Below are 20,559 nucleotides of genomic sequence, written 5' to 3'. Positions count from 1 at the left end.
AGTTCCTATTGGGGTGCTGCACTTGGGTAGAGCAGAAGGGAGCCCAGTGAGCCCCCCCCGTGCTGTGCCTGGTGTTTGGGGGGCTTTTTCATTCCAAGATCCTGTTGCCCCTCCTGCCTGGACAGTGGGTGCTGTCCTGTGTTTATCCCTGTGAGAAGGAGCTGCCAGGGGTCCCGTGGTCAGGATCCTGCTCAGGGGGAGACCAGCAGCCCCTGACCCTCCATGCTCTGGCAGGATTTTGCGCTGCCCTCCCGGCGGGTCCAGCTCCGCAGGGGAATTCAGCAGCTGTGACTCATTACATTTATTGATACTACATGAATCGATACTTTTTGCCAGATGGATTTTGGCTCCATCCTTCACTTTTCCTTATTAATTTAGCATGTCTCTGGCCCCAGTTGCTGCTGTTTGTGTGCCGGTGGTGAGGACCCTTGGGCTGGGTCGAGCCTCAGTTTCCCTGGTGAGGATGAGGAGGGTGACCCCGCGTCCCCTCCCCAACAGCAGAGGAAGGCTGCGCCGCTGCTGCCCTTCATTCCTTCCCACACAGCAGGAGGAGTCGCTCGGCCCTGGAACCGCCCCGCCTCGGGACCCCCCGATACTGAAGCTGCGCCTCAGATTGCAGAGGGATAGAGGGACCGGGGTGGGGGCCTTTACCGGGATGGAAGCGGCAGTTCACGGCTCGGAGTCCGGCTCAGGGATCGACCCGAGGGGGTTTTCGTCGGGGGCCGGAGGAGGTGGATGAGGAGGAGGAAGATCTCAGTGGTCCAGAGGCGGCCGGGACCACCCTGGGATCGGCGGGCGCCTCTGTGCCGGAGGACCCCACGGTCGCAGCCCTCGGACGGCAGCAGAGCGCGGGTGGGGGCCCCCTTTGCTGCGGGGTGCAGGGAGGGGGGGACCCGCGTCGTGCGTGGGCGTGGACGGGGCGGCTGCGGGCGGGTCCGGCGCTGCGTGGGCCGGGTCCGGCGTGACCCACCGCGCACCGGGGGCTGCGGGGCCTCGGCGCTACCCGGGAGAGGGGGCTCCGGCGGGACCCGGCCGGTCCCTCCCCGCAGCCGGAGCCGCCGCCGGCGGAGCGCAGAGCGGCGGGGCCGGTGCGGGGCGCATGGCGGGGCTGCGGGCGCTCTGGCTGCTGGCGGCGGCGCTGGGGGCGGCGGGGGGACACCCGCATCCCTGCCGCGTCCCGGCCCCCCCCGGCCCCGGCCTCGGCCCCGGCTCCGGTCCCACCGTGCGCCTCGGGGCGCTGCTGCCACCCGCGCCCGCCCGCGCCCGGCTCCGCGCCGCGCTGGCCCGAGCCGCCGGTACCGGCCCCGGGGGGAGCCCCGGGGAGGTGACGCTGCCCCACAACCTCAGCCTGGAGGTGGTGGGGGGCGGCCCGGCGGCGCGGGACCCCGGCTCGCTGGCGCGGTGGCTGTGCGGGGCGCTGGCGGGGCGCGGCGTGGCCGCCGTCCTGGCTCTGCCCCGCTCCCGCCGGGAGCTGCTCCAGCTCGACTTCCTCGCCGCCGCCCTCCAGGTCCCCTTCGTCAGCATCCTGGACACCCGCTGGCCGCTGCCTTTCCGAGCGCAGGTGAGACCCGCAGCGCCGGCACTGCACGGGGGCGCAGCTCCCGTCCCCGCTCGCGTCCCAGCTCGCCGGCTCCGTCCTTGCTCCCGTCCCGGCTCCGTCCGTGCTCCTGTCCTGATCCCCGTCCCGGATCCATACCACCTCTATGCCGATCCCGGTCTCGACTCCATACCGGCTCTGTTCCGCGGGTCCTTCTGCCAGTTTAGTCCTGCCTCCGATCCCGATCCCGCTCCGATTCCAGCTCCAATTCCGAATCCGTCCCAACCACGCATCCTTGCTGCATCTTGACTACCTGCGGGGTCCATCCCGGCTCTGTTTTCCCTCTGTCTTTTCTCCCACCCCGGCCCCATCCCATCCTCATTCCTACCTCCATCCTGCCTCTACCCCAGCCTCATCCCGGGCCCCATCCTGGCTCTCTCTGTCTCCCATCACAGCTCTATTCCAGCCCCCTCTTGGCCCTCATTCCAGCCCTATCCTGGCTCTATCCCAGCTCCCATCTCAGCTCTCTCCTGGCCCCTTGCCCGGCTCTATCCCAGACCCAATTCCAGCTCCCACTCCAAGGTAAGTTCCCTGGTTCCTCTGGGAGCCCTGCAGCCCTCAGCCCCAGTCCCCACTCCATTCTGTCTTCAGAAGGGCTCTGGGATGTGTTCTGGCAGTGGATCCCAGACAGGAACTGGGCAGGGGATGGGCAGGGAATATGGGATGACCTCGGGGCAGGTGGGTCCAGTCTGGTGCTGCCTCTGGGCTCTTCCTGCTGGAAGGGGCACAGCCATGACCCCTGTGTGTTGGCAGAGCCCCTTCCACTTCTACATGGACCGGCAGAGCTCACTGGAGACACTGGTGGATGTGCTGGGGAGTGTCCTGCAGGCCAACGACTGGCAGGAGACCAGCCTGGTGCTCTGCCACCCCTGGGACACCGACGGCTTCCTCGACCTCTGGGCCCAACGTTCCCAGCTCTTGCTCCGCACTGTCCTGGACCTGGGCTACCTGGATGAGCCCAGGGCTACCCGCTACCTGCGGCAGCACAGGGAACGTGTCAGGACCCTGTCCAGCCCGGTGCTGGTGCTGGGCTGTGACCTGCACCGTGCTCGGCTCGTCTTCCAGGTGGCCAAGGAGTTGGGGCTGCGACCGCAGGAATTCCACTGGATGCTGGGCTTCCCGCTCAGCGCTAGTGAGCTGCAGACAGAGGGGCTGCCCCCAGGGCTGCTGGCCTTCGGGGAGGTCAGCCGGCCACCGCTGGAGCTCTTCGTGCAGGACATGGTGGGACTGGTGTCCCAGGCCATTGCCCACGCCGCCCGCAGCCGCCCCAACCCCACACTGCTGCAGACCACGGGCAACTGCAATGAGAGGCACCGGGCAGTTGGCGAGTCCCCAGGGCTCTTCCTTGCTGGGTAAGGGGGTGCTGGGAGTGCCTCTTATCCTTCATCCCAGCTCTGTGGTATGGGGGTGCAAGGGGGAGTTCTGCCCCAGACCTGGGATGGGGTAAGGGCAGAGCCACGGGACCCCTGGGCTCAGTGCAGAGCTGTCCCCAGTGTGTGCAGCCACCACCATGGGGCTCAGCCCCCCAGGACACGGTTAGTGCTGCACAGGGGGGGATGTGTCACTTCAGATCTCCTTAACGCTGCCTGAGCACGGTCACTCTATAAATATTAATAACACTTGGCCCTGGCAGCACAGCGAGCTGCGGGGCAGCGCAGCGGGGCTGGATCCCGCTGCTCCTCCTTGACCTTGTCCCTGCCTGAGTTGGGCACATCCCGCTCCCAGCTCCCAGCTTCATCCCTTGGTCCCAGCTGACCCGGAACACTAGAGTTGTGAATCCCTTTCCTTGGCAGGTTCCTGGCCAACACATCTTTCCACGGCCAGACGGGGCTGGTGCGCGTGGAGAACACGGCACTGGTGAGGCCAGAGCAGCAGTTCCGTGTCTGGAGTCTGCGCAGGGACTCGCAGGGGGTCCCCACCTGGGTGACAGTGGGCACCTGGAGCCACGGCAAGCTGGAGCTGGAGGAGGGTGTGTGGCAGAGCCAACGGCAGCACAAGAGCCCCAGCGAGGTGGCCGAGGGGGCCCGCACACGGCTGCGGGTGGTGACACTGGTGGAGCATCCTTTCGTCTTCACCAGGGAGGTGGATGAGGAAGGGAACTGCCCGGCTGGGCAGCTCTGCCTAGACCCCGGCACAAATGACTCAGCCGTGCTGGATGCCCTCTTTGAGAAGATCGGCAATGGCTCAGTGCCACGGGAGTACAAGAAATGCTGCTATGGGTACTGCATCGACCTGCTGGAGAAGCTGGCTGAGGACATGGCCTTTGATTTCGAGCTCTACATCGTGGGCGATGGGAAATACGGGGCCTGGAAGAATGGGCGCTGGACGGGACTAGTGGGGGACCTGCTCAGTGGCATGGCCCACATGGCCGTCACCTCCTTCAGCATCAACTCAGCACGGAGCAAAGTCATCGACTTCACCAGCCCCTTCTTCTCCACCAGCCTGGGCATCCTGGTGAGGACCAAGGACACGGCGTCGCCCATCGGGGCCTTCATGTGGCCCCTGCACTGGACCATGTGGGTGGGCATCTTCGTGGCGCTGCACATGACCGCACTCTTCCTCACCCTGTACGAGTGGAAGAGCCCCTATGGAATGACCCCCCATGGCCGCAACCGCATGAAGATCTTCTCCTACTCCTCAGCCCTCAACCTCTGCTACGCCATCCTCTTTGGGCGCACCGTCTCCAGCAAGACGCCCAAGTGCTGCACTGGCCGCTTCCTCATGAACCTCTGGGCCATCTTCTGCCTCCTGGTGCTCTCCAGCTACACGGCCAACCTGGCGGCCGTCATGGTGGGGGACAAGACCTTCGAGGAGCTCTCAGGCATCCATGACCCAAAGGTGAGCGAGTGTCCGGCTGCTTCAGATGGGCTGAGACAGGGCTGAAGTCCAGGGAAGGGGGTGAGGGGGGTCCTGTCCTTTCTTCTGCACCTTCCTCCTTCTCTCCAGTCCCAGTCCTACATCTTGGCCCCTCCTAAGAGTGGGGGCGTCTTTGAGACCCGCAGAAAGCTTTGTGTGTGTATCCCACTGGTGTTTAATCCCAGCCTCAGCTCCAGGGCAGGGGAAGGTGGGCTGATTTCACGCTGAGGCTGCTCTTGGGGAAACTCTTTCCCAAACACCCCCAAGAGCTGCTGCACCTCTGGGGCTGCCCAGACACCCTGCCTGGGGCTCAGGGCTGGGGACACATCCCCAGGGAGTGGGGACACATTCCTGGGGCCAGGGGTGCTGATGCTCTGGTGCCTCCTTCCAGCTCCATCACCCCTCACAGGGCTTCCGCTTCGGCACGGTGTGGGAGAGCAGTGCTGAGGAGTACATCAAGAAGAGCTTCCCTGAGATGCACGAGTACATGAGGCGCTACAATGCCCCCACCACTCCCGACGGCGTCACCATGCTCAAGTGAGGGGCAGGGAGAGCATGGGGGGTGGGTCCCTGCCACCTTTTACCCCTCCCAGGGCAGCTTTTGCCCCAGCCCTGGAGCCTGTGCATCCCCCACTCCACACACACACACAAGCCCCCACCTCTGGGAGGGGTGTGAGGCCGGGAGGACACTGGGCAAGGGGGGAGCAGCCCCTCCCTGAGTGTCCCCCCACGCTGCTGCAGGACAGAGCCCGCCAAGCTCAACGCCTTCATCATGGACAAATCACTGCTGGACTACGAGGTCTCCATCGACTCCGACTGCAAACTGCTCACTGTGGGCAAACCCTTCGCCATCGAAGGTTTGGGAAGGGCTGTGGTGGGAAGGGGGTTTCGCTGCGTGTGTGCTCGGGCTGGGGTCGTGCCCTGCCACAACCAGGGTGGGGAGGTGCCCCCTCCGTGGTGGGCACTGGGAGCTGCACCCCCCCATCCCAGCACTGTCCCTCTCTCCCCCCATCACCGGGGCCAGGCTACGGCATCGGCCTCCCCCAGAACTCGCCGCTGACCTCCAACGTCTCCGAGTTCATCAGCCGCTACAAGTCCTCGGGGTTCATCGACCTCCTGCACGACAAGTGGTACAAGATGGTGCCCTGCGGCAAACGCGTCTTCGCCGTCACTGAGGTGCGGCGGCTCCTCGGCCGGGGGGGGCTCTGGGGTCTGACACCCCCCGCAGCCCGGCCCACACCCCCTGCTGCCCACAGACCCTGCAGATGGGCATCTACCACTTCTCGGGGCTGTTCGTGCTGCTGTGCATCGGACTGAGCGGCTCCTTGCTCACCTCGCTGGGCGAGCACGTCTTCTACCGCCTCGTCCTGCCCCGCATCCGGCGCAAGAAGAAATTCAACTACTGGCTGCACACGAGCCAGGTGGGGCCAGGGGGAAGGGGCTCACACAGCACCCCAAAGACCCCTGACCCCATGTCGCTGCTCCCTCTTAAATTGCACCACCTCTGCCCTCCTCCAGCCCCGGACCACCAAGCCCCGTTTAACCCCTGAACCGTCACCTCCAGACCATCACCCTCCAATTAATCCCTGGCCTGTTAACCCCAGACCATCAGCCCCCAGCTCACTCTTCCCTTGTTCCCCACAGAAAATCCACCGGGCTCTGAACATGGGCACGGAGGAGTGGAAGAGCCAGCAGCTGAAGCTGGAGCAGAGGTAGGGATTGGGAGCCTGCCCCGCTCTCCTCCTCCTCCTCCCCCCTGTGGACACCCAGAGTTCTGGGGGGCTGCAGAGGGACCCCACAACAGCCAGCTCCCAGTTCAGCCCTTTCACCCTCCCCACACAGGTGCGAGCCCCAGCCGAGGTCGGCACCGGCGGCAGCACAGCCCTGGAGCGGCCTGCGGAGGGAGGCACGGCGGGTGCGCTTCCAGCTGGACAAAGCCCCCCCCGAGGCTGAGGGGTCCCCGTGGCACCCCGGGAACGGGCGGCCGCTGCAGCCCCTGGACAGGGCGGCCGGTGAGAACGAGCTCCGGGAGCTGGAGGAGAAGATCCAGGAGATGCGGGAGCAGCTGCGCGCGGCGCTGCTGAGGAAGAGCGAGCTGGTGTCCGTGCTGGGCACCACCAAGGGCGCCCGGGCACTGCCCGCTCCGCTGGCCACCGAGGAAGCCCGGGAGGAGAGGTGAGGTGAGAGGCAGGGACCCCTCGAAGCACCCCAGGACAGGCTGCTCCGCCGGGGCGGGGCAGGGCACCCGCTCCTCCGGCTCAGAGAGAGTGGAAGGAAAAAGGGAGGGGGGATGTCCCGGGGCTGCCCCAACTCTGGAGCCTTTGTCTGTTCCTCCCGTCCCTCCTGCCGGCAGTGGGGGTTTGAAGGGCCAGAAGGTTCTTTTTGGGGGGTTGAATTGGGATGAGAGGTCCCCGCAGTGCCCGGACAGAGCCGAGCCCCGGGCCCCAGTTCTGGTTTTACACCACGTAAATAAAGATGACGAAGGAAGACAAAGTCTGCTTTTCCTCTTTCAGCTGCATCCCAAACTCGGCCAAGCCTGGGCTAAGCATAACCCTTCCCTTTCCCTTCCCTCCTCCCCAGGCCCAGCTCAGCCCCGCCGCAGGACGGCAGCGATTAGGAAGAGGCAGAGGAGGCTCCCACATGGATGGGGCAGAAGGACAAGCCGAGAACAGAACCTCCCTCTGGAGAGGCAGCTCCAGGGCGGCAAAGCTGCAAAGAGCCACCGCAAAGCAGAACCGGAGCCTTCCCCGGGCGGAGGGTGCGGATGCAGACACTGCACAGGAAGCGGCACAGGCTGCGGCTCAGGGCTCTGCTCCCCGCTGAGGATAAGGAATAGCTCCCCATCCCACCACAGGCGGCTGTGGAAGGACACGGAGCCCTGCAGCCCCTCCCCTGGCACGGAGGCTGCCCAGCATCACTGAGCACGGCCGGGACGGGGTTGGTGCTCGGCCCTCTGCACACTGCAAGGGGACAGATGGTGACACGCCAGGACGGCAGCAGGAGGCACCCCCAGGACTGAGCATTCACCTCGCTGCACCCCCGTGCCCCCAGGACTCCCACACGTCAGCCCAGCCCAGCCCAGCCATGGGCAGGACATGGGGCAGCGCCGCAGGAGCTGTTAAGAGATAATATTTATTATTATATACAAACACATTTTGTACATTAATTAAATAGAATGAACTCTACTCTTCATTCATCAAATCATTTGGTTTGGTGTCCCCCCTTCCCCTCCCACCCACTCCTCTGAAAAGCCTACGGTCATGCCTGGCGCTCCAGAGGCTGGGAACCACTTGGCCACAAGTCCCCTTCTCAGGAGTGCTGGCAGCAGCAAGATTTGACCTGCTGGTCACAGCAGGGTCTCCCCTGCCCTGGAGCAGCACCACAGCTGCCCCAAGCAAAAGGGAAAACCAAAAACGGGGCACCCGGGTGGGAAAGGCAGAGGGGTGAAGAGGGGGCTCTGAGCCCCCCCCGTGTTGACAAGGAAACACTGAAACGCACGGAGCCCTCCAAGGGAGATGGACTCCAGACACTGCTCAGCCATAGGGGGACAACGCTGAACTCGGGGACATCTGTGCAGGGACCCAGCTGTCCCCAAGAGCTAAGTGCCCATGTGTCACCTCCTGTCCCTGCCCTGTCCCACCATGGTTCTCCCAGAGCTTCATCCCAGCCTCACTCTGCTCCACCTCCCTGCACAAACACCCCTTCCAGCACATCCTGGCATGGATCTGGCCCCTCTGCAAGGGTCCACAGGCAGCACCCCCCCAGCTCAGCCTCTTGGCAGAGGGGTCGGGCTCTGCCAGCCTCACCTCCACTGCCAGGGAAATGGGGGAAAACCAGCTGAAATGTCTTGGCTTTAGTGTTTTGGTTCTTTGCTAAACCAGCTCATGCAACACTCTAAGCATGAGGAGCCACTCTCTCCTCTGGGATGGGGCTGATCCTAAACACAAACGTGTCCCATGGGAGGGACAAGGCACTGGAAAGCAGCTGCCTCACCCAGAGCAGAGCTGTGCAGGACAGAGCTGCTGCCCTTGCCCATCACCTCTCCAGACACCCACTGCAGCACGGCTGCACCCACCAAGCACCACTCATGGCTCCTGGGATGGCAGCTCCCACCCAGACACAGCACCTTCCACTCCCAACCCACCCACCATGGGAAGCTCAAGGACAGAAAAAAGGGGGCTGAACTGCAGCTTCTGCTTTGGTTGTGCCCTGGCCTGGGCAGACCTTGTGCCTGGGGGAGGTCAAAGCTCCTCCTCCCCTCAGGAGCAGGAAAGGTGACCGGGAATCGCTTCTGTGGCTCTCCCATGGGGGCTGGACACTCTCTGCCTGTTCTATCCACTCCTACTCTAACCACAAAGCTGCCACACGCGTGGCCTGTCCCAGGTCAGCTCTCACATGGGATCAGCACCTAGACTGCAAACGCAGCTGCAGGGGCAAAGCTGGGGACTGGGGACAAGGAAAAGCCAGGGCACGAGCGGGGCAGGGTGGGAACAGGCAGCTGGCTCATCTGTGGCCTCAAAGGTGCCCCAGACTTGTGTGGGCCAGGGGACCAAACCCTCCCATCCTTCCCACAGCCCCCCGTGCCTTTCCCAGGGAAGGGAGGTCACCGCAGCCCTGCTCTGTCCCAACTGCTCCAGCTCTGCTCAGAGGGATCCATGGGTTAAGGATGATGGTGAAGTGAGAAATAGTAACAAACAAAATCCAAATGCCTTCCCGGCAGTCCAGGGCAACGGCAACAGCAACGGTGCTCAGGACAGGTTCCTGGAGCTTGGCTCTGAGCTGGGTGTTCTCTCTGCTGGTGCTGGGCAGGGGCTGCTCTCCCCTCGATCCTCAAAACCTCTGTCCTGGTCACTGTCACCCCCCGAGGCTGGCAGGGGCTCTGCCACGCTGCTGCTGCCCATGCAGTTCTTGCCACTGGGTTTTGCTCGGCTGTCTGAGCCCTCCAGAGCCTCAGTCTGCTTGGGAAGGGAGGGGCTGGGGCCCGCCCCCTCCTGCAGCGCAGCCCCAGCAGCAGGGGGAGCATCTGCGGTGGCCACCACGGACTTTGAGGTGACCTCGATGGTGATGGAGCCCACGGCTGTCTCCGGGTGGTCGCTGCTGACCCTGATGCGGGCAACCAACCCAGAGGCTGTGGCTGGCTCCTGAGGGGTCCCGTTGGCCATGGCTTCGTGCACCATGGTGGGCTCCAGGAGGGTTGTGCTCAGGTCAGACAGAAACGAGGCCTCTGTCACGATCGCGGCCGTCTCGGCCACCCAGTTCAGGTCGCTGCCCACGGAGGCGGCAGCGGCGGCGATGACGCTGGAGGCCTCGCCGGGGGTCAGGGCGGCCGGACTGCTGCCCTCCCCGGGGGGCCCGGCGGCCAGCGGGGCTCGGCGGCCCCCGGCCTCGACTGGGGCAGCTGTGGTGTTGTTGTTGAGGTTGTCCTGCAGCGTGGTCTGGGTGCCCTGCCCGACCTGCTGGTTCTGCAGCAGCATCTCCTGGATCCGGATCTGCTGCAGGATGGCTGGCAGCTCATAGTGGTGGAAGAAGTAAATCATCGAGTGCTGGTGGAGGAAAGGGAAAGGCGTCACCCTGGGTCTGGGCCACCACATCCCAAGAAAACCAAACTTCTCCTGGAGAATCCAGCTGCTCTGACAGCCAGAAGGTTAGCAGCAAGTTTGGAAATACCTATCCCTTCCACTATGACTACTGCAACCTGCTTTATAGTTTCCCTCTGAAGACAGGCAAGAGAGAACAACCCCTCTTCCCTTTCAAAGGCTGGAAAAGAAGGATGACAGCATTCCTCTGGCCCATCCTCTATTCCCTGTCCCCACCCTGCAGCAGGTCAACAACCAGAGACACCCAACAAGTATGCTTGATCCAGGATATTGGAGACATCAGCTTGGAGTTGGTTCTGCCAGCATCCTCACTGCACAGACCTGAACAGCTCCTCTGCAAGGCAGACCCTCCCCAGGATTTATTCCAGAAGGACAGGACAGAAATCCTTCCTAACACCCCTGTGGCACCAAGTTATTGTCAGGCCCACGGCTGGACTGAAGGCAGCAATTCAATAATCCCCTCTTCCACAGCCTCATTCTGCTGCCCCGTTTCCAAACCACACTTAATTCTATCTCTTGCAGAAATAAGGATCCCTCCTCCAACCCAGCTTGAGAGGAAGTTTGACAAATGCCCCCAAGTATTGCAGCAGCCCTGCAGGGACTCACCTGGATGAAGAGCCAGGAGGTGACAAGTGCCAGGCTGCTGTACTGCCCGTTGAAGCGGTAGTGGTAGGCATAGAAGGCAAAGTGGTACAAGTAGAAGAATCTGGACAAGAAGGCAAGAAAGATCAGGAAAAATGTGAGCTCCCTTCTCCTCCCAACAACCAGCCTGAGCTGGGGCACTTTGCCCAGGATGACACAGACTCATTAACAGGTAATTAGAGCTGCCTGTCTATGAGCAGTAAAAACCAAGGGGCTGGGGAAGATCAAAGTGATTCCAAGATCCAGGCCCAAACCCAAAGCAGAGAAATTGCACTTTAGACCCTGTGACATGTGGGGCAGCTCCCAAGGAGCCACACAGGTAACAGCCTTAGGAGTGGAGGCCGTTTGTGCCTGAGGGTGCTGGGAAGGACTCAGAGCAGCTGGAGGAGGATAGGCAAAAAGAATGTGGCCACAGCCAGCCCTTACCTGAGCCAGTGCCTCTTGCTGGTGTTGGTGTGGCAGCAGATCGCGTCATACTGGTCCGCCAGCCACACGATGAGGATGATGTAGAACGCGGTCGTGGTGTCATTGAAGAACTCAGACATTATGGCCTCCATACCTGGGGACAGAGGGGACATCAGCACATGGCAGGGCATGGGAAGGGGCTCTCTGGCACCTCGGAGTAGGGCTGTGACTGCACCTGCCCAGGGCAGGTAACTGGGCTCTGCTTATGGCAGCAGCTACGGCCAAGAACATTCCACCTGCAATGTCCCAGGGATCAGCTGCCTCCCGCAGTGCAGATTTCAGGGGGGTTTTGCTGCTTTTTAAATTTGAATTGTACAAATGCAACGTGGCCACAGAGTGTGAACCTGCAACAGAGCTCCAGGGACAGACAAAGCTGTGGATTCTGGGATTTCCCAACAAACTGCTGCTTTTCCAGGGGACCCAGAAGGACAATGGAGCTCACTGTGCCATCAAATTCCAGAGCCTTCTGCCTTGTGATGAGCAGCCACAGTAACCACCTGCCGTGGCCAGCTCGGAACAGGGAATTAGACTTCCCACAGATCCCAGAGGGATGTGCTGCAGACACAAGCAGTGAGGCAAGTCCTTACCGACCAGAGCCAGGATGACAGTGAGGAGTGGAGCAGCAGGGAACGCAATGGTCATGTTCATCTCCAGCATCTGTAACAGGTCAACTGCAAGAGGAAAAACACGCTGTGGCACGGAGAGGATGGGGGGGGTCACAGAACCCTCCACCCCATGGTACTGCCCACTCAGTGCGGACACATCCTCTGTCCCCAGCCAATACTTCTCAGGACAGAGAACAGCTCTGGCAAGTGCAGTGACTGGGAGCAAGAGATATATTCCCTGTGCAGGTACAATTTAGAAGCTACCCTTCTAAACTGGAACTAATGATCCTCAAGGTCCTTCCAACCCAAACCTGCTGTGACTCTACGACACCCCATGTTGGAGCAGGCAGAGTGCCCAGCACAACCCAAACCCTTCAGCCAGTCCTTACCAATGAAGACAAAGATCTGATGGTGTGAGTAGCGCAGCAGCATCGAGACAGAGAGAGTCTGGAACAGGAGAGAGAAGGGGAGGCAGATTAGAGCCCCACAGATGCAGGGAGTCACACAGAATCGCACTGCGGCAGAGGCCCGGGCGAGCCAGGGCTTGCACATCCCACGTTCATTAGCTGGAGCTGTGCAGAGCCATTTCCCAAAGAGTAATTAGGGCTTCACAAACAGCAATTAATCTCTGTGCTGCTGCAGGGGAATAGACAGTAAGGGATTTGTTTGTAAAGGGACCAATCCTGAATGTTTGCGCTGTGGCCACGCCAACCCACAGAGCTGGGAGCAGGGATTCTCCCGTCCTCTATCCTGCTCCTCCCGCAGCTCCCAGCACCTCCCTGCACTCAGCTCCTCTTCAGTGCCCACAGTGTGATTGTGGACAGACCTGCCCCAGTGGGTGGGACAGCCACACACAAAGAGACAGTCACCCACAGCCACCCAAGACAACAAACACGGGGTAGTTATCGCCTGGGATCTTGTCTGATGTCTATCTGAGAACACCTCATCTCACACATCATCACTTGGTTTATCTTGATCACTCCTGGCAAATCAGTCTGGGCTGTTCTTAAAAGTCTCAGAGGACAAATGTCTGCACCCTGTGCTGACAGCTGGAGTGTACTAAGGACACTTAGAAATTAACAGCAGCTCCCTTTTGACAATGGAAACAGCACTGCATTCTAGGTCAGCTCTCCTGCTCATTTCACTGGTGGACTTTAGAAACTCTAAAAAAAAAAACAAACCAACCAACCAACCAAAAAAATGCCCCAGAGTAGAGCCTCATCCTCCACCAACTACACTTTAAAAGCAGATGAGAGCTCTGCTGTAGCACCAACCACTCGCTGCCCAGCACCAGGCTGAGTCCAGGCACTGCCCGGCTCACGGTGACTTACAAAGATGACCATGATGACAAAGGCTGCCAGGTAGGACGTCCTGGCCATCCACATGCTGACAAAGCGATAGTGCTCCCCGGACACCACATTGCGAAGGAAACCTGGAGAAAAAGCACGAACACGAGCTCAGTGTGATTAATGCATAGACTAAGAACCAAGCTCCAGCGCCTGCTAAAGAAACAGGATTTGGAGCAAATCCTCAGGGCAGCATTCATTGTCATGCAGGGCGGTGAGGCGGGAGGAAATCACATTTCCAGACACCTCTCCCCTCCTGCCTCCCTCATTTTGTCCTTGACAATAACACAGGGAGCTGCTCCCTGCATTACAGATTAATCAATAGTCAGAAGATGATAGTCAGGCATCCACAGAGCAAACACCCACTGCTCCAAGCAGCCGCTGCTGCGACTCCTCCAGGCCTTACCTTTGTTTTCCTCGTTTTCAGCTAAAGCTTTGACACTCGACATCAGGATGTCATCATAGCCCAGGAACTCGTCCAGCAGCAGGCGGCTGAACCTGTCCCCAAAGCACTGATCCCTGGTAGGATCTAGAGAGAACACAAAAACCCTTTCACACTGTTCACACCTGGAGCCACAAAGGCACGATGTGAAGGATACTTGTGCCAGCAGAGCTGCACCTGCATGCGGATCTGAGGCAGTAAAACCAAACTTGGCAGGACTGGGAGGGAAAGTGTCACCCCCTGACAGATCCAGCCACATTACAGTGCTAATGGTAGTCGGGCCTTAAGGATTGTCAGGGCCATCACAGTCTGTGCTGGCACAGACAAAAAGAGAATTTACCCTCTAGGCTTGGCCTATCTCCTGGGCTCACCCTGACTGCACAGGAAAACTGCTTAACCCCCATCCAGCTCTGCTTCAGCTTGAGTGGGAGGAAGTAACAAACTCCACTCTGATTGATACAGCAGTTCACAGGCACGAGAAGGTCTGAGGCTGTGTTCCTGACTTGGACAAGTTTTAATGGAGCAAATACCAGGAGAAGAGAATACTGTTCAGGGAAATGACCCACTGGTGCTCACAGGGGGTGACAGATCCCTGAGCACTGTCCCCAACACCTGCACAGCTGCTCTGGCCACCAGGCTCTAACCCTGCTGCTCCACACTGAGCCCAGAGCTTCAGTGCCTTCAGCCAGGGAGAGAGCTCTTCCCTGGTCCATGCGGGAAAACTGTGCTGGGCATGACATCAGGGCTCACTGAACCAGGCTCCACCATTTCAGAAGGCTCCTCCTGGAAAGCTGTGACCTACTAAAGGCAGACAGGCTGTGCACAGCAGCTCTCCCGCGTGGGAAGCGAGTGCCATCGACTTCAGCAAGAGTTCCCAGAGGTGGTGTGGAGGTCTCTGCACTGCAGGTACCCACCCCTGCACCCACCCCTGAGCCCCCTGCCCTGCCTGGGCTGCCTCCCACTCACCCAGGGTCACCACCATGACGGGGATGCTGAGGCGCTGCCGCGTGCTCTGGGACAGGCGCAGGAAGCCGTATTCCAGAGAGTATTCCACAATGTACTCTTCCTGTGGCCACACTGGGAGAGAGACACGGGGAGACAGGGAGACTCAACACCCACATCTGCAAACAGCCACCATGAAGAAACAGCCCCTCTGGGTTCCCTCCCTCCCATCATGTTCTTGAAAAGGGAACTGGTTGCAAACGTGGGCTCCAGGCTTCCCTCAACCAATTAAACATAAATCAATGCAAACTCTCTGGAATTGCAGCCCATTCCCTTGACATTAGTCCTTAATGTGAGACTTCTAGGAAAGCTTCAGGGAAGCAGTTCCAAGCTCTGCCCAGAACCTGCCCACATCTTTGCCTGGCAACCCCAGAGCCACTTGTTCCTGCTCTGTTCAATTTCTGCTTCCCACGTTGTTTGGGAACCAGCAGGAAAATCCACTTTACACCTGCTGGACAGCAAGTAAGCACTCCAGAGGCAAGAACCCTGCACTTCCCAGGGGAATGAGGTCAGTGCTGCAATTACATGTCAGAACTGAAGGCAGCAGCAATTACAGCTTTCCCAAAAATTGGTGGTGCCTGAAGTTTCCTCATTTTTTTTTTTTTTCTCCAAGAAAGGATCCAAAGAGATGGGGTTTTTTTGCTACATCATCTCTGAAAGGACAAAACCTCCCACTAAGCCAGAGCCAAGCAATTTAATCCCTGCTCTTTCAGACTGCCAGGGTCTATCTCCAGGAGGGGGGAGGCAGGCAGCTGTCAGGCAGCTCCCGGCACCACAGCGACAGTTAAAGGGACACAAGACCTGAACAGAGCCACACCTGACCCAGCACTGACAGAGATCCCCTGATCCCCTTACTGGGCAGCAAACACAAGCTGGGTTGTTGGGTTTGTCTTGTTTCTATTATAAACAGCTTTAAGCGCAAAAGGAAATCAAGGGTTTAAATATCAACAAATAATTACTTCCTTTGTAGAATAAAATATTTTTTTCATGGTAAAATATTCTGACTAAACATCAAATTTGGTGCACTGAGAAGACAGAAAACCTAGAAAAAACAATAAAATAGGTATTTGGGACTGACTTAAAGATGTGAATTTTGTAACTAATCTGGAAAACAGCCTGTTCTCTCCCTCTCCTTTTCTGGAATGTTTCCAACCAGGCATTCAGCAAAACAAGGGACTTCCCACCAGTGCCCCAGCCCAGCACAATGTGACTCTCCTCAGAACCCAGGCACCAGCAATAAAGGTCCTGCACCAAAAACATTTACTGCTCTCTGGTCTTAATGACCTTTAATTCAGGATTAATGAGCTCTGGATGAGCATCAAGCAAATCCACTGCAAGACCAAGGAATAGGACATTGTCTAGTCTCATCCTGCTCCACAGCCACAACCCCAGTGTATCTCAGAGCAAAGAATTCCAGCCTTCACAGAGACAACAGTGTGGAGAAAGAGGCAAATTTTTTGCAAATTTTGTGGAAAAAGACAAAGAATCCAGGTCCTAAGTTCTATTTTTAGATAAATATTCTTTAGTAGATTTCGCACCTTAACCACTAGAAACAGAAGCCTTTCCACACTGGAATTCCATTTTAAATAATACAAAGCTACTAAATCTCCCTCTGGAGTTTACAGGGCCTGAGCAGCTTAGGTCAGGCTGGAAAAGGGTGGGATAAGGCCAGGGAACATCTGAGTGGAACAGCAGCACTCTATCGCAATCCACCAGAACCCGCTTGGTGGCTTTTGGGATTAATTAACTGTAGCAAATTGGCGGCTCCAAGTGCTGGTGTTGGCTCAGCACCCAGAACACAGCCCAAACCCTGTTCATGCTTGAAGGAATGTCGCTGTCAGGGGATCCCTGTGGATTGCAGGGGACAGTGAATGGCTCAGAACAGGGGGTTCAGGCTCACCTGAGATACCCGACACCGACCATCGCAGGAACCTGCCAGGCCAAGAGCCTTCGTTCACCCGTGGTCAATCTGAAGCCTCTTGGCCTGGCAATTTTTCTAACCCAGCCTCCCCCCAACCCCCAGCATCCCCCCAGCTTCAGAGCAGAGCTCACTGTGGGTCTGCTGTTAGTACTGACACGATTAACCACAGGTAAACACATCAGGAAGACATTTAAGGTCACTGTGCAGGTGCCCCAAGGAGCCAGGAAAGGGATGTGTGGGGAGGATGATGAGGGGAGGAAGGAGGAGCACAGGTAGCAGTGAAGGTGTGATTACCTGCTCGGGCTAGCATCTCAAACTCGGACACAGTCTCCCGCAGAGGCTGCATACCTTTAGTGGCTGCATCACTAAACGAGAACTCCTGGCTGTCGTTGTGTGGCAGCTCAGTGCTGCTCACTCGGGATGGCTTGAGGAACACCTTGGGCTCAATATCCAGCTCAAACTGTTGGAAAACCAGAGTAGGGAAAGCCACGTCAGCAGCCTCTTCACCTCTCACCTGCCATGCTCTCTCTAGCCACATGAAGGCCTCCCCATGCATAAAAGGACACTTTCTCCAGCTTTCCTTTCTGTGTCAAACCATCAGAGGCCAACATGGGGACCCAGGAGCAGCCAAGGAACATGCTGTGTTTCCAGGAGACCGAAGGATCACACAGGGACTTCACTTCCAACCTGCACTTCTCTCCAACCCAACGCCCAGGCTTCTCTCTCCAGCGTACACAGGGAGCGCATCCTTACCTTGATGGAGCTGTTTTCAAACATATCCACAGTCATTTCTTCCTCTTCCTCCTCCTCTTCCTCAGTCGTGGACTCCACCACCATTCCTGGGAACTTCTCGACCCCACAGAACTGCAGGAAGATGGGGGCCCGGCTGGAGTTGCGCTGGATTTCCACCCGCAAGATGCCGTCGCGGGGCCACTTATCCCGCACGTGCTCCAGGCAGTTGATGGGCGAGCGGGAGAAGGCGATGTGGATGTAGGCCAGGATGAAGAGCACAAAGAGAGCCTAAAGGGCAGGAGACAAGGCAGAGATTGCCAGATCCCCTAGTTATCACCAGCTCTTCTCTGCCTGGGAAACACCAGGATAATTTGGACAAGTAGACTGGCAAGCGGACAAGAGCTTCAGTGCTTCCCTGCATCAACAACGCAGCAGCCAGACCTCGGCAGTTCCGGCAGGGAACGCGCCAAAGGCAGCAGGAACCAACTGCTCCTGTTCCTGAGCCCAGAGCTGACAGTGACAGCCTTCTGAAAGCACAGGTCCTGCAACCACCAGCGTCCCCAAAACTGACCACACACAGCACCGGTGTGGGATGAGGCCACGAGGCATACTGAAGGAAATGGAAACACGTCCGTGCCTTCCAACCCTTCCCTCCTCAGCACAAAGTTTCCTGCTGAAACCTAGAGAAGCTTGCCCAGCTTTGTAAAGGCAGAATAAAGCAAACTTTAAGCAAAGCCAACCTACTCCTGGGCAGCAAGACCCAAATCTGTGTCAGATCCATTGTCCCAAAGAACAGGTCCTGCCTCGGGGTGGTTGAGCTGGCCTCTGAGGCTGAGTGCACAGAGCACCACAGCTCCCTGCCTTGCCTCAATCCCAGGAACGGCCATAAACCACAGCAAAGCAGAGTGGACTAAAAAAACTTGTTCCCTGGAGTGTAGAGATGTCCAAATTTCAGAGCTCCAAGCATGGCTGGCACAGCGAGCGGCACTGCTGAGCTCACACCTCCCTTCCCAGCCGCCCTGCGCTGCTCTGTCCTCATCAGCCCTGCTGTCCTGACCTATTTGTGATGAACAAACAGCCTGGTAAACATCACTCTGCAAAGGAGCTGCACAGGGAGACATGAGGGGAGGTAGAGCAGAGCCACCTCCCTGGTTGCAGTAGCCACAGCAGAACCAGAGACAATCCCACAGCTCCAGATGGGAACGTGGGCTCCCACTTCCCTCCTGCTAGCAGCTGGAGAGCTGGGAGCAGGCTGCTGACCTCTGACCCTGCATGCTGCTCTCCACAGAGCCCTGAGAAAGTTTGTCCTTCTCTGGGAGAGCTGTGATCAGAGGCAGAAGCAAGACAAACTGCTCCCAGCCACTCTGCCTGACCACTGCACCTTTAGCACCATCCCTGTCCTAGCCTGCCGGCTGAGATCCAGCTGTACAACTGGGAGAGGGAACAGGGATGTGAAAAACCCAAATGTTTCCGTGCAGTATGAGACAAGCAGTGCTGAATGTTTTCTTGCTGAATTGTAGCAACCCAGAGGAGTGTGCTGCTGTCACCTGGCAAGCTGCTCTCCCCTTCTCCTTACTCTAATTTCCCATCCTGGAAGCCGTGGAGCAGGATTTTACCTACGGGCAGTCACCCCTGGACACTGACAAGCCCCTCTGGGAGGTCCCCATCACCCAGCAGACAGGTGGGGTCACCTCAGAGCACAGTGACACATCCCTGGCACTGCTGAAAGAAACGGGGTTAGAACAGGGCTGTGCCCTAACTGCTTCCAAAAAAGACAAGACTCCAGCAAAACTCCAGCAATCCAGTACGTCATGTGGGAAATGTACCCAAAAAGTGCGATTGCTTGGAAACAGAAATTGAAACCTCTCTTGCCTCGAGCCAGCCTGGCTGCCCAGCAAGCTGGCTCAGCAATTTCCTTTTGATTTACAGATCTAGGAGAGTTCCAGAGTGCAAGGAACACCGGGACCACCATGGAGACTAATGTCTCCCTCACAGGAGGGGCCCAGGGGAGCTCCGGGGACAGCTCGGAGTGTGTGGTCCAAACACAGCCTGCTACCTCTGGCGGAGGCACGACTTTTCGTGTTTCTAAGGAAATTCCTGCCCTCAGCCCGGCCGCGGGCTGGCAGGAGGAACTGCCCCTCACCTTGAGGAGAACGAAGAACTCGAAGACGCGGCGGAAGGAGGGAGGGAAGAGGCGCGCGTAGGTCACTGCCATCTTGAAGAACAGCGCGTGGAAGAGGCGGTCGCGCACGTTGATCAGGGGATTCTGGTTGAGGTTGGGGTTGCGGACGCCCCGGTTGTTGCCGCCGGCGGCCCCGGCGTTGTTGGCCGGGTGGTGGTTGTTGGCGTTCGGCTGGTTCTCGGACATCCTGACGGCGGGGCTGGTGAGGGCTGGGCCCGAAAAGGCTGCTGCTCCTCCGCGGGGCGGGCTGGGACCGGGCGGGTGCTGCGGAGGGGCCGCGGGCGCGGGGTCGGCGCTGACTTCGTCCCCCTCCCCGGCCCCTGCCCGGCGCAGACGCTTCGGGGCGACGGCGATTCAGGCCCAGCGGGTCAGGCCTGAGCGCTCAGCGGGGCCCGGGAGCTGGGCGGTCGGAGCAGACACAGCAGGGACGCGGCTGCCGGGCTGTTCCCGCAGCCATGGGGGTCCCTCGGCGGGGCGGGGCGGGGCGGCGGAACCCGGGCGCGGAGGGCGGCTCAGCTGTCCCGGCGCGGTCCCGTCCCGTCCCGTCCCTCAGCACTCCGCCGCCATCTTCCTCCGCCGGCCACGGCGGCTCCGCGCGTGCGCGCGCACGCGCGCCCAGGGCACGACGGGACGGTGGAGGACACCCTCCGGACCTGCCCCGCCTCCATGCAAATAAAGGATCTCCCGCCATGCAGCGCGCGCGGCTGGCACCTGCGGGCGGCAACTCGGCCTTGAAAAGGCAAAAAATTTCGTCAAAACAGAAAGATCCAGAATAAAAAACTAGCACGCATCGCCTGAGAGAGTAACCTTGTGAAGAAAGGCGCGGGAGCCTGAGGAAATATACTCGCAGTGACGTAAAAATTATCAACTAAAGGTGGTTTAAATAGAGCTGTGGGTAGAGTGAATATCGTGCTCGCTTCGGCAGCACATATACTAAAATTGGAACGATACAGAGAAGATTAGCATGGCCCCTGCGCAAGGATGACACGCAAATTCGTGAAGCGTTCCATATTTTTTTCTTCGGACGGTCTACAGAGCCCCTCCCCGCGAGGACCCTTTTGGCCCCCAGACGCGGCACGGCGTCTTCCAGCCCCCCCCCACGAAGTCGGGAGAGCCCCAGGCGCGGCTCTGTGGGTCGATGTTCGCCTGTGCCAAGCCCACGCTGCTGCCCC

At 59.2% G+C, this 20,559-nt stretch overlaps 2 protein-coding genes and 1 non-coding gene across 4 annotated transcripts; 2 read left to right on the top strand and 1 right to left on the bottom strand.

The window, feature by feature from the left end:
* Nucleotides 1-1,099: 1,099 nt before the first annotated feature.
* Nucleotides 1,100-7,542, top strand: GRIN3B (glutamate ionotropic receptor NMDA type subunit 3B). Its single transcript, XM_068997049.1, has 10 exons — nucleotides 1,100-1,561; nucleotides 2,351-2,949; nucleotides 3,391-4,435; nucleotides 4,845-4,990; nucleotides 5,195-5,310; nucleotides 5,478-5,629; nucleotides 5,710-5,874; nucleotides 6,098-6,165; nucleotides 6,296-6,628; nucleotides 7,034-7,542. The coding sequence occupies exons 1-10, from the start codon at nucleotides 1,100-1,102 to the stop codon at nucleotides 7,068-7,070; spliced, it is 3,123 nt and encodes a 1,040-aa protein (XP_068853150.1). The 3' UTR covers nucleotides 7,071-7,542.
* A 1,650-nt stretch (nucleotides 7,543-9,192) lies between these two features.
* TMEM259 (transmembrane protein 259) lies at nucleotides 9,193-19,990 on the bottom strand. Of its 2 annotated transcripts, none has more exons than XM_068997050.1 (11): nucleotides 19,349-19,990; nucleotides 17,227-17,493; nucleotides 16,768-16,933; nucleotides 14,517-14,627; nucleotides 13,515-13,637; nucleotides 13,094-13,194; nucleotides 12,152-12,209; nucleotides 11,745-11,828; nucleotides 11,119-11,251; nucleotides 10,657-10,756; nucleotides 9,193-9,996 (listed from the first exon to the last, which is right to left on the bottom strand). In XM_068997050.1, the coding sequence occupies exons 1-11, from the start codon at nucleotides 19,571-19,573 to the stop codon at nucleotides 9,202-9,204; spliced, it is 2,163 nt and encodes a 720-aa protein (XP_068853151.1). In that variant the 5' UTR covers nucleotides 19,574-19,990; the 3' UTR covers nucleotides 9,193-9,201. The 2 variants fall into 2 exon arrangements, with proteins under 2 accessions (XP_068853151.1, XP_068853152.1); XM_068997051.1 differs by having other exon boundaries at nucleotides 16,822-16,933.
* A 306-nt stretch (nucleotides 19,991-20,296) lies between these two features.
* LOC138099882 (U6 spliceosomal RNA) lies at nucleotides 20,297-20,403 on the top strand. Its single transcript, XR_011146776.1, has one exon. It is a non-coding gene; the product is annotated as a U6 spliceosomal RNA (small nuclear RNA).
* Nucleotides 20,404-20,559: the final 156 nt, after the last annotated feature.

The sequence above is a fragment of the Aphelocoma coerulescens genome, chromosome 28, assembly GCF_041296385.1.
Source record: "Aphelocoma coerulescens isolate FSJ_1873_10779 chromosome 28, UR_Acoe_1.0, whole genome shotgun sequence".
Taxonomy (NCBI): Eukaryota; Metazoa; Chordata; class Aves; order Passeriformes; family Corvidae; genus Aphelocoma; species Aphelocoma coerulescens.
This window is presented reverse-complemented; position numbering and strand designations above follow the sequence as displayed.

Bases quoted from the DNA above. Each gene is read 5' to 3' on its own strand.
- GRIN3B (XM_068997049.1), top strand. From the start codon at position 1,100: ATGGCGGGGCTGCGGGCGCTCTGGCTGCTGGCGGCGGCGCTGGGGGCG. The intron at 1,562-2,350 runs GTGAGACCCGCA...GTGTGTTGGCAG, and splicing joins CGCTGCCTTTCCGAGCGCAG to AGCCCCTTCCACTTCTACAT. The intron at 5,630-5,709 runs GTGCGGCGGCTC...TGCTGCCCACAG, and splicing joins GCGTCTTCGCCGTCACTGAG to ACCCTGCAGATGGGCATCTA.
- TMEM259 (XM_068997050.1), bottom strand. From the start codon at position 19,573: ATGTCCGAGAACCAGCCGAACGCCAACAACCACCACCCGGCCAACAAC. The intron at 13,195-13,514 runs GTAAGGCCTGGA...CTTTTTCTCCAG, and splicing joins TGAAAACGAGGAAAACAAAG to GTTTCCTTCGCAATGTGGTG. The intron at 12,210-13,093 runs GTAAGTCACCGT...CTCCTGTTCCAG, and splicing joins TTGTCATCATGGTCATCTTT to ACTCTCTCTGTCTCGATGCT.